The sequence below is a fragment of the Salvelinus alpinus genome, chromosome 17, assembly GCF_045679555.1.
Source record: "Salvelinus alpinus chromosome 17, SLU_Salpinus.1, whole genome shotgun sequence".
Lineage (NCBI taxonomy): Eukaryota > Metazoa > Chordata > Actinopteri > Salmoniformes > Salmonidae > Salvelinus > Salvelinus alpinus.
The window spans coordinates 52,036,918-52,052,201 of record NC_092102.1 but is presented as its reverse complement, the minus strand read 5'-3'; the positions used below and the strand labels follow the sequence as shown (position 1 = coordinate 52,052,201).

The 15,284-nt window shown below is 47.0% G+C and overlaps 1 protein-coding gene across 1 annotated transcript in view; it reads right to left on the bottom strand.

Moving 5' to 3' along the window:
* LOC139543154 (IQ motif and SEC7 domain-containing protein 1-like) overlaps positions 1–15,284 on the bottom strand; it is a 142,476-nt gene that overhangs the window by 64,494 nt on the left and 62,698 nt on the right. Inside the window, exons 2-4 of the mRNA XM_071349392.1 lie at positions 12,568–12,859; positions 11,636–11,971; positions 6,720–7,891 (exon numbers count right to left, since the gene is read on the bottom strand). Of these exons, the coding sequence (XP_071205493.1) occupies positions 6,720–7,891; positions 11,636–11,971; positions 12,568–12,859 (1,800 nt within the window). The remainder of the gene's footprint in view (positions 1–6,719; positions 7,892–11,635; positions 11,972–12,567; positions 12,860–15,284) is intronic.

Genomic DNA, 15,284 nt, shown 5'->3' with positions numbered 1-15,284 from the left:
CTATTCTTACTGGAGGTTGAGTCAAATGAGGTACTGTCTATTCTTACTGGAGGTTGAGTCAAATGAGGTACTGTCTAACTTACTAGAGGTTGAGTCCGATGAGGTACTGTCTAACTTACAAAAGGTTGAGTCCGATGAGGTACTGTCTAACTTACTAGAGGTTGAGTCCGATGAGGTACTGTCTAACTTACTAGAGGTTGAGTCCGATGAGGTACTGTCTATTCTTACTAGAGGTTTAGTCCGATGAGGTACTGTCTATTCTTACTGGAGGTTGAGTCAAATGAGGTACTGTCTATTCTTACTAGAGGTTGAGTCCGATGAAGTACTGTCTAACTTACTAGAGGTTGAGTAAAATGAGGTACTGTCTAACTTACTAGAGGTTGAGTCAGATGAGGTACTGTCTAACTTACTAGAGGTTGAGTCAAATTAGGTACTGTCTAACTTACTAGAGGTTGAGTCAGATGAGGTACTGTCTAACTTACTAGAGGTTTAGTCCGATGAGGTACTGTCTATTCTTACTGGAGGTTGAGTCAAATGAGGTACTGTCTATTCTAACTAGAGGTTGAGTCCGATGAGGTACTGTCTAACTTACTAGAGGTTGAGTAAAATGAGGTACTGTCTAACTTACTAGAGGTTGAGTCAGATGAGGTACTGTCTAACTTACTAGAGGTTGAGTCAAATGAGGTACTGTCTAACTTACTAGAGGTTGAGTCAGATGAGGTACTGTCTAACTTACTAGAGGTTGAGTCCGATGAGGTACTGTCTAACTTACTAGAGGTTGAGTCCGACGAGGTACTGTCTAACTTACTAGAGGTTGAGTCCGATGAGGTACTGTCTATTCTTACTAGAGGTTTAGTCCGATGAGGTACTGTCTATTCTTACTGGAGGTTGAGTCAAATGAGGTACTGTCTATTCTTACTAGAGGTTGAGTCCGATGAAGTACTGTCTAACTTACTAGAGGTTGAGTAAAATGAGGTACTGTCTAACTTACTAGAGGTTGAGTCAGATGAGGTACTGTCTAACTTACTAGAGGTTGAGTCAAATGAGGTACTGTCTAACTTACTAGAGGTTGAGTCAGATGAGGTACTGTCTAACTTACTAGAGGTTTAGTCCGATGAGGTACTGTCTATTCTTACTGGAGGTTGAGTCAAATGAGGTACTGTCTATTCTAACTAGAGGTTGAGTCCGATGAGGTACTGTCTAACTTACTAGAGGTTGAGTAAAATGAGGTACTGTCTAACTTACTAGAGGTTGAGTCAGATGAGGTACTGTCTAACTTACTAGAGGTTGAGTCAAATGAGGTACTGTCTAACTTACTAGAGGTTGAGTCAGATGAGGTACTGTCTAACTTACTAGAGGTTGAGTCCGATGAGGTACTGTCTAACTTACTAGAGGTTGAGTCCGACGAGGTACTGTCTAACTTACTAGAGGTTGAGTCCGATGAGGTACTGTCTATTCTTACTAGAGGTTGAGTCTGATGAGGTACTGTCTAACTTACTGGAGGTTGAGTCCGATGGGGTACTGTCTAACTTACTAGAGGTTCAGTCCGATGAGGTACTGTCTAACTTACTAGAGGTTTAGTCCGATGAGGTACTGTCTATTCTTACTGGAGGTTGAGTCAAATGAGGTACTGTCTATTCTTACTGGAGGTTGAGTCAAATGAGGTACTGTCTATTCTTACTGGAGGTTGAGTCAAATGAGGTACTGTCTAACTTACTAGAGGTTGAGTCAAATGAGGTACTGTCTAATCTTACTAGAGGTTGAGTCCGATGGGGTACTGTCTATTCTAACTAGAGGTTGAGTCCGATGAGGTACTGTCTATTCTTACTGGAGGTTGAGTCAAATGAGGTAATGTCTATTCTTACTAGAGGTTGAGTCCGATGAGGTACTGTCTAACTTACTAGAGGTTTAGTCCGATGAGGTACTGTCTATTCTTACTGGAGGTTGAGTCAAATGAGGTACTGTCTATTCTTACTGGAGGTTGAGTCAAATGAGGTACTGTCTAACTTACTAGAGGTTGAGTCCGATGAGGTACTGTCTAACTTACAAAAGGTTGAGTCCGATGAGGTACTGTCTAACTTACTAGAGGTTGAGTCCGATGAGGTACTGTCTAACTTACTAGAGGTTGAGTCCGATGAGGTACTGTCTATTCTTACTAGAGGTTTAGTCCGATGAGGTACTGTCTATTCTTACTGGAGGTTGAGTCAAATGAGGTACTGTCTATTCTTACTAGAGGTTGAGTCCGATGAAGTACTGTCTAACTTACTAGAGGTTGAGTAAAATGAGGTACTGTCTAACTTACTAGAGGTTGAGTCAGATGAGGTACTGTCTAACTTACTAGAGGTTGAGTCAAATGAGGTACTGTCTAACTTACTAGAGGTTGAGTCAGATGAGGTACTGTCTAACTTACTAGAGGTTGAGTCCAATGAGGTACTGTCTAACTTACTAGAGGTTGAGTCCGATGAGGTACTGTCTATTCTTACTAGAGGTTGAGTCTGATGAGGTACTGTCTAACTTACTGGAGGTTGAGTCCGATGGGGTACTGTCTAACTTACTAGAGGTTTAGTCCGATGAGGTACTGTCTATTCTTACTGGAGGTTGAGTCAAATGAGGTACTGTCTAACTTACTAGAGGTTGAGTCAAATGAGGTACTGTCTAATCTTACTAGAGGTTGAGTCCGATGGGGTAAAGTCTATTCTAACTAGAGGTTGAGTCCGATGAGGTACTGTCTAACTTACTAGAGGTTGAGTCCGATGAGGTATTGTCTAACTTACTAGAGGTTTAGTCCGATGAGGTACTGTCTATTCTTACTGGAGGTTGAGTCAAATGAGGTACTGTCTATTCTTACTGGAGGTTGAGTCAAATGAGGTACTGTCTAACTTACTAGAGGTTGAGTCCGATGAGGTACTGTCTATTCTAACTAGAGGTTGAGTCCGATGAGGTACTGTCTAACTTACTAGAGGTTGAGTCCGATGAGGTACTGTCTAACTTACTAGAGGTTGAGTCCGATGAGGTACTGTCTATTCTAACTAGAGGTTGAGTCCGATGAGGTACTGTCTAACTTACTAGAGGTTGAGTCCGATGAGGTACTGTCTAACTTACTAGAGGTTGAGTCCGATGAGGTACTGTCTAACTTACAAAAGGTTGAGTCCGATGAGGTACTGTCTATTCTTACTAGAGGTTGAGTACGATGAGGTACTGTCTAACTTACTAGAGGTTGAGTCCGATGAGGTACTGTCTAACTTACTAGAGGTTGAGTCCGATGAGGTACTGTCTATTCTTACTAGAGGTTGAGTCCGATGAGGTACTGTCTAACTTACTAGAGGTTGAGTCCGATGAGGTACTGTCTACCTTACTAGAGGTTGAGTCCGATGAGGTACTGTCTAACTTACTAGAGGTTGAGTCAGATGAGGTACTGTCTACCTTACTAGAGCTTGAGTCCGATGAGGTACTGTCTAACTTACTAGAGGTTGAGTCAGATGAGGTACTGTCTATTCTTACTAGAGGTTGAGTCAGATGAGGTACTGTCTAACTTACTAGAGGTTGAGTCTGATGAGGTACTGTCTAACTTACTAGAAGTTGAGTCCGATGAGGTACTGTCTATTCTTACTGGAGGTTGAGTCAAATGAGGTACTGTCTAACTTACTAGAGGTTGAGTCCGATGAGGTACTGTCTAACTTACTAGAGGTTGAGTCAAATGAGGTACTGTCTAACTTACTAGAGGTTGAGTCAGATGAGGTACTGTCTAACTTACTAGAGGTTGAGTCCGATGAGGTACTGTCTAACTTACTAGAGGTTGAGTCCGATGAGGTACTGTCGAACTTACAAAAGGTTGAGTCCGATGAGGTACTGTCTATTCTTACTAGAGGTTGAGTCCGATGAGGTACTGTCTAACTTACTAGAGGTTGAGTCAGATGAGGTACTGTCTAACTTACTAGAGGTTGAGTCCGATGTGGTACTGTCTAACTTACTAGAGGTTGAGTCAAATGAGGTACTGTCTAACTTACTAGAGGTTGAGTCAGATGAGGTACTGTCTAACTTACTGGAGGTTGAGTCAAATGAGGTACTGTCTAACTTACTAGAGGTTGAGTCAAATGAGGTACTGTCTAACTTACTAGAGGTTGAGTCCGATGGGGTACTGTCTATTCTTACTGGAGGTTGAGTCAAATGAGGTACTGTCTATTCTTACTGGAGGTTGAGTCAAATGAGGTACTGTCTAATCCTACTAGAGGTTGAGTCAAATGAGGTACTGTCTAATCTTACTAGAGGTTTAGTCCGATGAGGTACTGTCTATTCTTACTGGAGGTTGAGTCAAATGAGGTACTGTCTATTCTTACTGGAGGTTGAGTCAAATGAGGTACTGTCTAACTTACTAGAGGTTGAGTCCGATGAGGTACTGTCTATTCTAACTAGAGGTTGAGTCCGATGAGGTACTGTCTAACTTACTAGAGGTTGAGTCCGATGAGGTACTGTCTAACTTACTAGAGGTTGAGTCCGATGAGGTACTGTCTATTCTAACTAGAGGTTGAGTCCGATGAGGTACTGTCTAACTTACTAGAGGTTGAGTCCGATGAGGTACTGTCTAACTTACTAGAGGTTGAGTCCGATGAGGTACTGTCTAACTTACAAAAGGTTGAGTCCGATGAGGTACTGTCTATTCTTACTAGAGGTTGAGTACGATGAGGTACTGTCTAACTTACTAGAGGTTGAGTCCGATGAGGTACTGTCTAACTTACTAGAGGTTGAGTCCGATGAGGTACTGTCTATTCTTACTAGAGGTTGAGTCCGATGAGGTACTGTCTAACTTACTAGAGGTTGAGTCCGATGAGGTACTGTCTACCTTACTAGAGGTTGAGTCCGATGAGGTACTGTCTAACTTACTAGAGGTTGAGTCAGATGAGGTACTGTCTACCTTACTAGAGCTTGAGTCCGATGAGGTACTGTCTAACTTACTAGAGGTTGAGTCAGATGAGGTACTGTCTATTCTTACTAGAGGTTGAGTCAGATGAGGTACTGTCTAACTTACTAGAGGTTGAGTCTGATGAGGTACTGTCTAACTTACTAGAAGTTGAGTCCGATGAGGTACTGTCTATTCTTACTGGAGGTTGAGTCAAATGAGGTACTGTCTAACTTACTAGAGGTTGAGTCCGATGAGGTACTGTCTAACTTACTAGAGGTTGAGTCAAATGAGGTACTGTCTAACTTACTAGAGGTTGAGTCAGATGAGGTACTGTCTAACTTACTAGAGGTTGAGTCCGATGAGGTACTGTCTAACTTACTAGAGGTTGAGTCCGATGAGGTACTGTCGAACTTACAAAAGGTTGAGTCCGATGAGGTACTGTCTATTCTTACTAGAGGTTGAGTCCGATGAGGTACTGTCTAACTTACTAGAGGTTGAGTCAGATGAGGTACTGTCTAACTTACTAGAGGTTGAGTCCGATGTGGTACTGTCTAACTTACTAGAGGTTGAGTCAAATGAGGTACTGTCTAACTTACTAGAGGTTGAGTCAGATGAGGTACTGTCTAACTTACTGGAGGTTGAGTCAAATGAGGTACTGTCTAACTTACTAGAGGTTGAGTCAAATGAGGTACTGTCTAACTTACTAGAGGTTGAGTCCGATGGGGTACTGTCTATTCTTACTGGAGGTTGAGTCAAATGAGGTACTGTCTATTCTTACTGGAGGTTGAGTCAAATGAGGTACTGTCTAATCTTACTAGAGGTTGAGTCAAATGAGGTACTGTCTAATCTTACTAGAGGTTGAGTCCGATGGGGTACTGTCTATTCTTACTGGAGGTTGAGTCAAATGAGGTAATGTCTAACTTACTAGAGGTTGAGTCAGATGAGGTACTGTCTAACTTACTAGAGGTTGAGTCCGATGAGGTACTGTCTATTCTTACTAGAGGTTGAGTCCGATGAGGTACTGTCTAACTTACTAGAGGTTGAGTCCGATGAGGTACTGTCTATTCTTACTAGAGGTTGAGTCAGATGAGGTACTGTCTAACTTACTTGTGAACAGATTGAGTCCGATGAGGTACTGTCTAACTTACTTGTTGAACAGATTGAGTCCGATGCGGTACTGTCTAACTTACTTGTTGAACAGATTGAGTCCGATGCGGTACTGTCTAACTAACTTGTGAACAGATTGAGTCAGATGAGGTACTGTCTAACTTACTTGTTGAACAGATTGAGTCCGATGCGGTACTGTCTAACTTACTTGTTGAACAGATTGAGTCCGATGCGGTACTGTCTAACTTACTTGTTGAACAGATTGAGTCCGATGCGGTACTGTCTAACTTACTTGTTGAACAGATTGAGTCCGATGCGGTACTGTCTAACTTACTTGTTGAACAGATTGAGTCCCATCCGGTACTGTCTAACTTACTTGTTGAACAGATTGAGTCCGATGCGGTACTGTCTAACTTACTTGTTGAACAGATTGAGTCCGATGCGGTACTGTCTAACTTACTTGTTGAACAGATTGAGTCCCATGCGGTACTGTCTAACTTACTTGTTGAACAGATTGAGTCCGATGCGGTACTGTCTAACTTACTTGTTGAACAGATTGAGTCCGATGCGGTACTGTCTAACTTACTTGTTGAACAGATTGAGTCCGATGCGGTACTGTCTAACTTACTTGTTGAACAGATTGAGTCCGATGCGGTACTGTCTAACTTACTTGTTGAACAGATTGAGTCCGATGCGGTACTGTCTAACTTACTTGTTGAACAGATTGAGTCCGATGCGGTACTGTCGTCTCTGCACCACGTCGTTGTTAAAGGCGGGGCTATCCCAGCTGTGTCTGCTCTCTCTCTGATAGGTCTGTTTCCCGAGCGGTGGGAGGGGCTCCCGGAGGCTGTCGCGTGATGAGGACCCGGAGGAGCAGTTGATGGTGTCGTTAGAGGTGGTGGTGGAGCTGAGAGAGTCGTTGTCTCCGTCAGAACAGCAGACCTGCTCCTGGCCACCAGGGGGCAGTGTGGCAGATGAGGAGGAAAATAGGGGGGTGAGGGGTGCTCCCTGTGGGGGCTGAGAGGAGGAGGAGGGGGTATCGGGGTACGGTTGGTGGGGATGTAGAGGGTGATATGGGAGCTGATGGTGGTGGTGTAGGATGGTGTGGTAGGGCAGGTGGGAGGGGATGGCCGAGGGGTGGGGGTGAGGGTGGGGGCGGTGAGGAAGCACAGAAGGAGTCTGGCCTTGCGCCTGGGGAGGTGTGGGGACAGCGCGCCCGTTGGGGTTAGGGTGAGGATTTGGGTCGGGGTTATGTTTAATAGCGCTCTGATGCGACCCCCCTCCTCCAACTCCTCCCCCTGGTTCTGTATCGTAGACCAGTCTGCCTATAGAGCCACGGTCCGAACGGCCACTCATATCAACAGAGCTGTCGCTAGGGGGTTCGATGGTCAGCAGAGGTGGGTGAGCTCCTCTCAGGCTGTAGTCTCTACACTCTGTACAGGGGGTGCTGCGTCGGCTGTTACTGCTGCCCCCTCCCTCTGTGTCCCGGCTGTCTTCGCGCCCCCCCACCTTGCCGCCACACACTCCAGCGCTCCAGTACTCTGTTTCTGGGCTGCTGGGGGCCCGGTTCAAGGACAGAGGAGAGGAGGAGAGCCCGTCATCCATGTAGAGGGTCACGTCGCTGTAGGAGGTGGCTGTGCTGTCTTCGTGCATGCTCTGTCTCTCTCCTCCTCCTCCTCTTCCTCCTCCCACTCCTCCTCTTCCTCCACCCCTCTGTCTGTCTCCTTCCCTCGGCCTCCAAACACACTCTCCAAAGTCGTCCGCCTCCACCCCTGTCTCGTCTCCGTCACCTTCCTCCTCCTCCTCCTCTTCCACATCCCCCTGAAGGTCTTCACCAGACTGACAGGTCAAGACGTCATCGATGGAGTCGGCCAGGGACTTCACCTACAGCACACGCAGGGTGGATAAAGACAGAACGGTGAGTCACACAGGGTGGATAAAGACAGAACGGTGAGTCACACAGGGTGGATAAAGACAGAACGGTGAGTCACACAGGGTGGATAAACACAGAACGGTGAGTCACACAGGGTGGATAAAGACAGAACGGTGAGTCACACAGGGTGGATAAAGACAGAACGGTGAGTCACACAGGGTGGATAAAGACAGAACGGTGAGTCACACAGGGTGGATAAACACAGAACGGTGAGTCACACAGGGTGGATAAAGACAGAACGGTGAGTCACACAGGGTGGATAAAGACAGAACGGTGAGTCACACAGGGTGGATAAAGACAGAACGGTGAGTCACACAGGGTGGATAAAGACAGAACGGTGAGTCACACAGGGTGGATAAAGACAGAACGGTGAGTCACACAGGGTGGATAAACACAGAACGGTGAGTCACGCAGGGTGGATAAACACAGAACGGTGAGTCACACAGGGTGGATAAACACAGAACGGTGAGTCACACAGGGTGGATAAACACAGAACGGTGAGTCACACAGGGTGGATAAAGACAGAACGGTGAGTCACACAGGGTGGATAAAGACAGAACGGTGAGTCACACAGGGTGGATAAAGACAGAACGGTGAGTCACACAGGGTGGATAAAGACAGAACGGTGAGTCACACATGGTGGATAAAGACAGAACGGTGAGTCACACAGGGTGGATAAACACAGAACGGTGAGTCACGCAGGGTGGATAAAGACAGAACGGTGAGTCACACAGGGTGGATAAACACAGAACGGTGAGTCACGCAGGGTGGATAAAGACAGAACGGTGAGTCACACAGGGTGGATAAACACAGAACGGTGAGTCACACAGGGTGGATAAAGACAGAACGGTGAGTCACACAGGGTGGATAAAGACAGATCGGTGAGTCACACAGGGTGGATAAACACAGAACGGTGAGTCACACAGGGTGGATAAACACAGAACGGTGAGTCACACAGGGTGGATAAACACAGAACGGTGAGTCACACAGGGTGGATAAACACAGAACGGTGAGTCACACAGGGTGGATAAAGACAGAACGGTGAGTCACACAGGGTGGATAAACACAGAACGGTGAGTCACACAGGGTGGATAAAGACAGAACGGTGAGTCACACAGGGTGGATAAAGACAGAACGGTGAGTCACACAGGGTGGATAAAGACAGAACGGTGAGTCACACAGGGTGGATAAAGACAGAACGGTGAGTCACACAGGGTGGATAAACACAGAACGGTGAGTCACACAGGGTGGATAAAGACAGAACGGTGAGTCACACAGGGTGGATAAACACAGAACGGTGAGTCACACAGGGTGGATAAAGACAGAACGGTGAGTCACACAGGGTGGATAAACACAGAACGGTGAGTCACACAGGGTGGATAAAGACAGAACGGTGAGTCACACAGGGTGGATAAAGACAGAACGGTGAGTCACACAGGGTGGATAAACACAGAACGGTGAGTCACGCAGGGTGGATAAAGACAGAACGGTGAGTCACACAGGGTGGATAAACACAGAACGGTGAGTCACGCAGGGTGGATAAACACAGAACGGTGAGTCACACAGGGTGGATAAACACAGAACGGTGAGTCACACAGGGTGGATAAAGACAGAACGGTGAGTCACACAGGGTGGATAAAGACAGAACGGTGAGTCACCGTGACCTGAGAAATGATCTTTTGGAGAATGTCTCGTTCAGGTATGTTACTAACTCTCACCTGTTTGGAGAATGTCTCGTCCAGGTGTGTTACTAACTCTCACCTGTTTGGAGAATGTCTCGTCCAGGTGTGTTACTAACTCTCACCTGTTTGGAGAAGGTCTCGTCCAGGTGTGTTACTAACTCTCACCTGTTAGGAGAATGTCTCGTCCAGGTGTGTTACTAACTCTCACCTGTTTGGAGAAGATCTCGTCCAGGTGTGTTACTAACTCTCACCTGTTTGGAGAAGATCTCGTCCAGGTGTGTTACTAACTCTCACCTGTTTGGAGAAGATCTCGTCCAGGTGTGTTACTAACTCTCACCTGTTTGGAGAAGATCTCGTCCAGGTGTGTTACTAACTCTCACCTGTTTGGAGAAGATCTCGTCCAGGTGTGTTACTAACTCTCACCTGTTTGGAGAAGATCTCGTCCAGGTGTGTTACTAACTCTCACCTGTTTGGAGAAGATCTCGTCCAGGTGTGTTACTAACTCTCACCTGTTTGGAGAAGGTCTCGTCCAGGTGTGTTACTAACTCTCACCTGTTTGGAGAAGATCTCGTCCAGGTGTGTTACTAACTCTCACCTGTTTGGAGAATGTCTCATTCAGGGGTGTTACTAACTCTCACCTGTTTGGAGAAGGTCTCGTCCAGGTGTGTTACTAACTCTCACCTGTTTGGAGAAGATCTCGTCCATGTGTGTTACTAACTCTCACCTGTTTGGAGAAGATCTCGTCCAGGTGTGTTACTAACTCTCACCTGTTTGGAGAAGATCTCGTCCAGGTGTGTTACTAACTCTCACCTGTTTGGAGAATGTCTCATTCAGGTGTGTTACTAACTCTCACCTGTTTGGAGAAGGTCTCGTCCAGGTGTGTTACTAACTCTCACCTGTTTGGAGAAGATCTCGTCCAGGTGTGTTACTATCTCTCACCTGTTTGGAGAAGATCTCGTCCAGGTGTGTTACTAACTCTCACCTGTTTGGAGAAGATCTAGTCCAGGTGTGTTACTAACTCTCACCTGTTTGGAGAAGATCTCGTCCAGGTGTGTTACTAACTCTCACCTGTTTGGAGAAGATCTCGTCCAGGTGTGTTACTAACTCTCACCTGTTTGGAGAAGATCTCGTCCAGGTGTGTTACTAACTCTCACCTGTTTGGAGAAGATCTCGTCCAGGTGTGTTACTAACTCTCACCTGTTTGGAGAAGATCTCGTCCAGGTGTGTTACTAACTCTCACCTGTTTGGAGAAGATCTCGTCCAGGTGTGTTACTAACTCTCACCTGTTTGGAGAAGGTCTCGTCCAGGTGTGTTACTAACTCTCACCTGTTTGGAGAAGATCTCGTCCAGGTGTGTTACTAACTCTCACCTGTTTGGAGAATGTCTCATTCAGGGGTGTTACTAACTCTCACCTGTTTGGAGAAGGTCTCGTCCAGGTGTGTTACTAACTCTCACCTGTTTGGAGAAGATCTCGTCCATGTGTGTTACTAACTCTCACCTGTTTGGAGAAGATCTCGTCCAGGTGTGTTACTAACTCTCACCTGTTTGGAGAAGATCTCGTCCAGGTGTGTTACTAACTCTCACCTGTTTGGAGAATGTCTCATTCAGGTGTGTTACTAACTCTCACCTGTTTGGAGAATGTCTCGTCCAGGTGTGTTACTAACTCTCACCTGTTTGGAGAAGATCTCGTCCAGGTGTGTTACTAACTCTCACCTGTTTGGAGAAGGTCTCGTCCAGGTGTGTTACTAACTCTCACCTGTTTGGAGAAGATCTCGTCCAGGTATGTTACTAACTCTCACCTGTTTGGAGAAGGTCTCGTCCAGGTGTGTTACTAACTCTCACCTGTTTGGAGAAGATCTCGTCCAGGTGTGTTACTAACTCTCACCTGTTTGGAGAAGATCTCGTCCAGGTGTGTTACTAACTCTCACCTGTTTGGAAAGGTCTCGTCCAGGTGTGTTACTAACTCTCACCTGTTTGGAGAAGGTCTCGTCCAGGTGTGTTAGTAACTCTCACCTGTTTGGAGAAGGTCTCGTCCAGGTGTGTGTACTCCTCTCTGTCCCCCAGGCAGCGTGGAGGAGACCCAGCCTGCATCTCTTCATCCCCAGGGTGCGGATACCTCTGTCCCTGCTGAACCCCTTGGCCCTGGGGCTGGCCCTGCCGCTCGTCAAACGAGTACTGCAGTCTCATGTCAGACAGGATGATACGTCGAGTCATCCGGCTCTCGGAGGCGGAGCTTCGTAGCTGCTCAAAGTTCTTGTTCATGCGGTACTGACGGAACGCCGTCTGGATGGTACGCGCCGCCCGCCGACTGAGCAAGTAACCTCCGTACTTCCTCTCCAGCATCTCCACCTTACAAGAAACAGGAAGTGTGGACAGAACCAATGAGAGAGTGGGAGGAAGTGGAGAGAACCAATCAGAGAGCAGGGGGAAGTGGAAAGGACCAATGAGAAAGCAGAAGGAAATGGAAAGGATCAATCAGTGAGTAGGGGGAATTGGAAAGGACCAATCAGAGTGTAGGGGGAAGTGTAAAGGACCAATGAGAGAGCAGAAGGAAGTGGAAAGGAACAATGACAGAGCTGGAGATTAGGGGAGCTTTGTAAGGGAATATTGCCATGGCAACCCTATACAAATTGGTCATAAGGGACATCTCTATAGCCTCTGTTTTGAAAGGATGGTCTTTAGTTTCTGTTGAAGGAGGACCTGAACCAGGGTTATGTTCACTAATCTGTCTTCATTATGTCACACAGCAACAGAATACATAACAACATAGAATACAACATCAGCAGAATCAGCCACACTCTATTAGCGTACATTAGACTTATTGTACGCATCCAGAATATAACAAATAACAAATCAGAAAACAACATCTGTGAGGACACAGTTTAAGTGTTGAACTTTAGCACCTTGATATCGGGCCTTAAAAGTCACGAAATGGGAAAAAACACCTTCTTGTCCTGTAGGTCTGTGGAGAGCTCATAGCTTTCCGACGGGGCTTTACAGCACCTGTTGTCCTCCTCCTCCTGCTTCCGGAGCGCCAGGCTGGCAGGCTGGTGCCGGGTCCTCTGGGCCCAGGCCCGGGAGGCAGGGCTAGGGGGGGCCACTGGAGGGCCCTGGGGGTGGTGGCCCAGTGGGCCGGGGCCACTGTTGTAGCGATGATCTGAGCCGATCGGGTAGGGCCCCTGGCTACAGGTGCTGTCGGAGAAACTGCCTGTGTCGCCATGTTGAGGCTCTTCCACACTAGAGGGGATAGAGGGAGATAGCCGAAGGGGGGAGGCGAGAGAGAGAGAGAGAGAGAGAGAGAGGAGAGAGAGAGGGGGGAGAGAGAGAGAGAGGCGGTAGAGAAAGCGAGAGAGAGAGAGAGTGTAAACATTGAGGGTCAGGTTGAAATGGATTGAATCAGTGACTGGTGCTGTGTGTGTGTGTGTGTGTGTGTGTGTGTGTGTGTGTGTGTGTGTGTGTGTGTGTGTGTGTGTGTGTGTGTGTGTGTGTGTGTGTGTGTGTGAGTGAGTGAGTGAGTGAGTGAGTGAGTGAGTGAGTGAGTGAGTGAGTGAGTGAGTGAGTGAGTGAGTGAGTGAGTGAGTGAGTGAGTGAGTGAGTGAGTGAGTGAGTGAGTGAGTGAGTGAGTGAGTGAGTGAGTGAGTGAGTGAGTGAGTGAGTGAGTGAGTGAGTGAGTGAGTGAGTGAGTGAGTGAGTAAGAAAGAGAGTAAGAAAGAGAGTGTGGAAGAACCGAGCCACAACTATTTTACACAGATCCAGCCACTGCCAACTAAATGGCCTGGACTCGTAAATCCAACCAGCGAGTGACACTGCAGCCCTCACACTCTTCCACATGAAGCTACTCAGGATAATTATTACTGCTCCTAGGTCGTCTTTGTTAATCAGAATTTGTTCTTAACTGAACTCGGTTCTTGCCGAGTTAAATAAAGGTTAAATAAAATATCTACTCTTTATATGTTCAAGATGAGATTCTGCAGCTCTCCTTGCTCCAGCACTGTCAACCGACCCCCTCAAACACTCTGGATGTCCTGCTGCTGTAAAGCTTAGAGCAGCCAGGTATTCAGACTCACATGTACGCCCGGGCACACACACACACACACACACAGGTGGTCAGACTCACATGTACGCCCGGGCACACACACACACACACACACAGGTGGTCAGACTCACATGTACGCCCGGGCACACACACACACACACACACACACACACACACACACACACACACACACACACACACACACACACACACACACACACACACACACACACACACACACACACACACACACACACACACACACACACACACACACACACACACACACCAGTGGCCAGACTCACATGTACGCCCGGGCCCGCTTCGGAAGCTTGTTATTCTTCCTGTAGAAAAACCACATGGTGCCGGTGGTGTGGACGAGGATGAGAGAGATGGACTCCACTGGGCCACACACACAGTGTGTTAATCATAGTCTGTACACTCCCCCAACACACTGAGGAAATGTTGACACCCATGACAACAACAGTTTACTGTCAATCACTCTCTCCCCCTCTCTCTTTGTATCTCTCTCTCTACCCTCCCTCCATCTCGCTCCTATCTCTCACATTCTCTCTCTCTCTCACATTCTCTCACATTCTCTCTCTCTCTCTCTCTCTCTCTCTCTCTCTCTCTCTCTCTCTCTCTCTCTCTCTCTCTCTCTCTCTCTCTCTCTCTCTCTCTCTCTCTCTCCCTCACACATACACATGCAGTGTTAGACAGCAGAACAGATCTATTCACAACATGGGGTCGGTCGGTAACTACCAACAGAACAACTACAACCACAGCTTAGGCAGCAGCAACAGAACATGCTGGTGGCAACTACAACCACAGCTTAGGCAGCAGCAACAGAACATGCTGGTGGCAACTACAACCACAGCTTAGGCAGCAGCAACAGAACATGCTGGTGGCAACTACAACCACAGCTTAGGCAGCAGCAACAGAACATGCTGGTGGCAACTACAACCACAGCTTAGGCAGCAGCAACAGAACATGCTGGTGGCAACTACAACCACAGCTTAGGCAGCAGCAACAGAACATGCTGGTGGCAACTACAACCACAGCTTAGGCAGCAGCAACAGAACATGCTGGTGGCAACTACAACCACAGCTTAGGCAGCAGCAACAGAACATGCTGGTGGCAACTACAACCACAGCTTAGGCAGCAGCAACAGAACATGCTGGTGGCAACTACAACCACAGCTTAGGCAGCAGCAACAGAACATACTGGTGGCAACTACAACCACAGCTTAGGCAGCAGCAACAGAACATGCTGGTGGCAACTACAACCACAGCTTAGGCAGCAGCAACAGAACATACTGGTGGCAACTACAACCACAGCTTAGGCAGCAGCAACAGAACATACTGGTGGCAACTACAACCACAGCTTAGGCAGCAGCAACAGAACATACTACAGTGCTGCTACTAACCAACCACTATGGTAAACATACTATACATAGTGCTGCTACTAACCAACCGCTATGGTAAACATACTATACATAGTGCTGCTACTAACCAACCACTATGGTAAACATACTATACATAGTGCTGCTACTAACCAACCACTATGGTAAACATACTATACATAGTGCTGCTACTAACCAACCGCTATGGTAAACATACTATACAT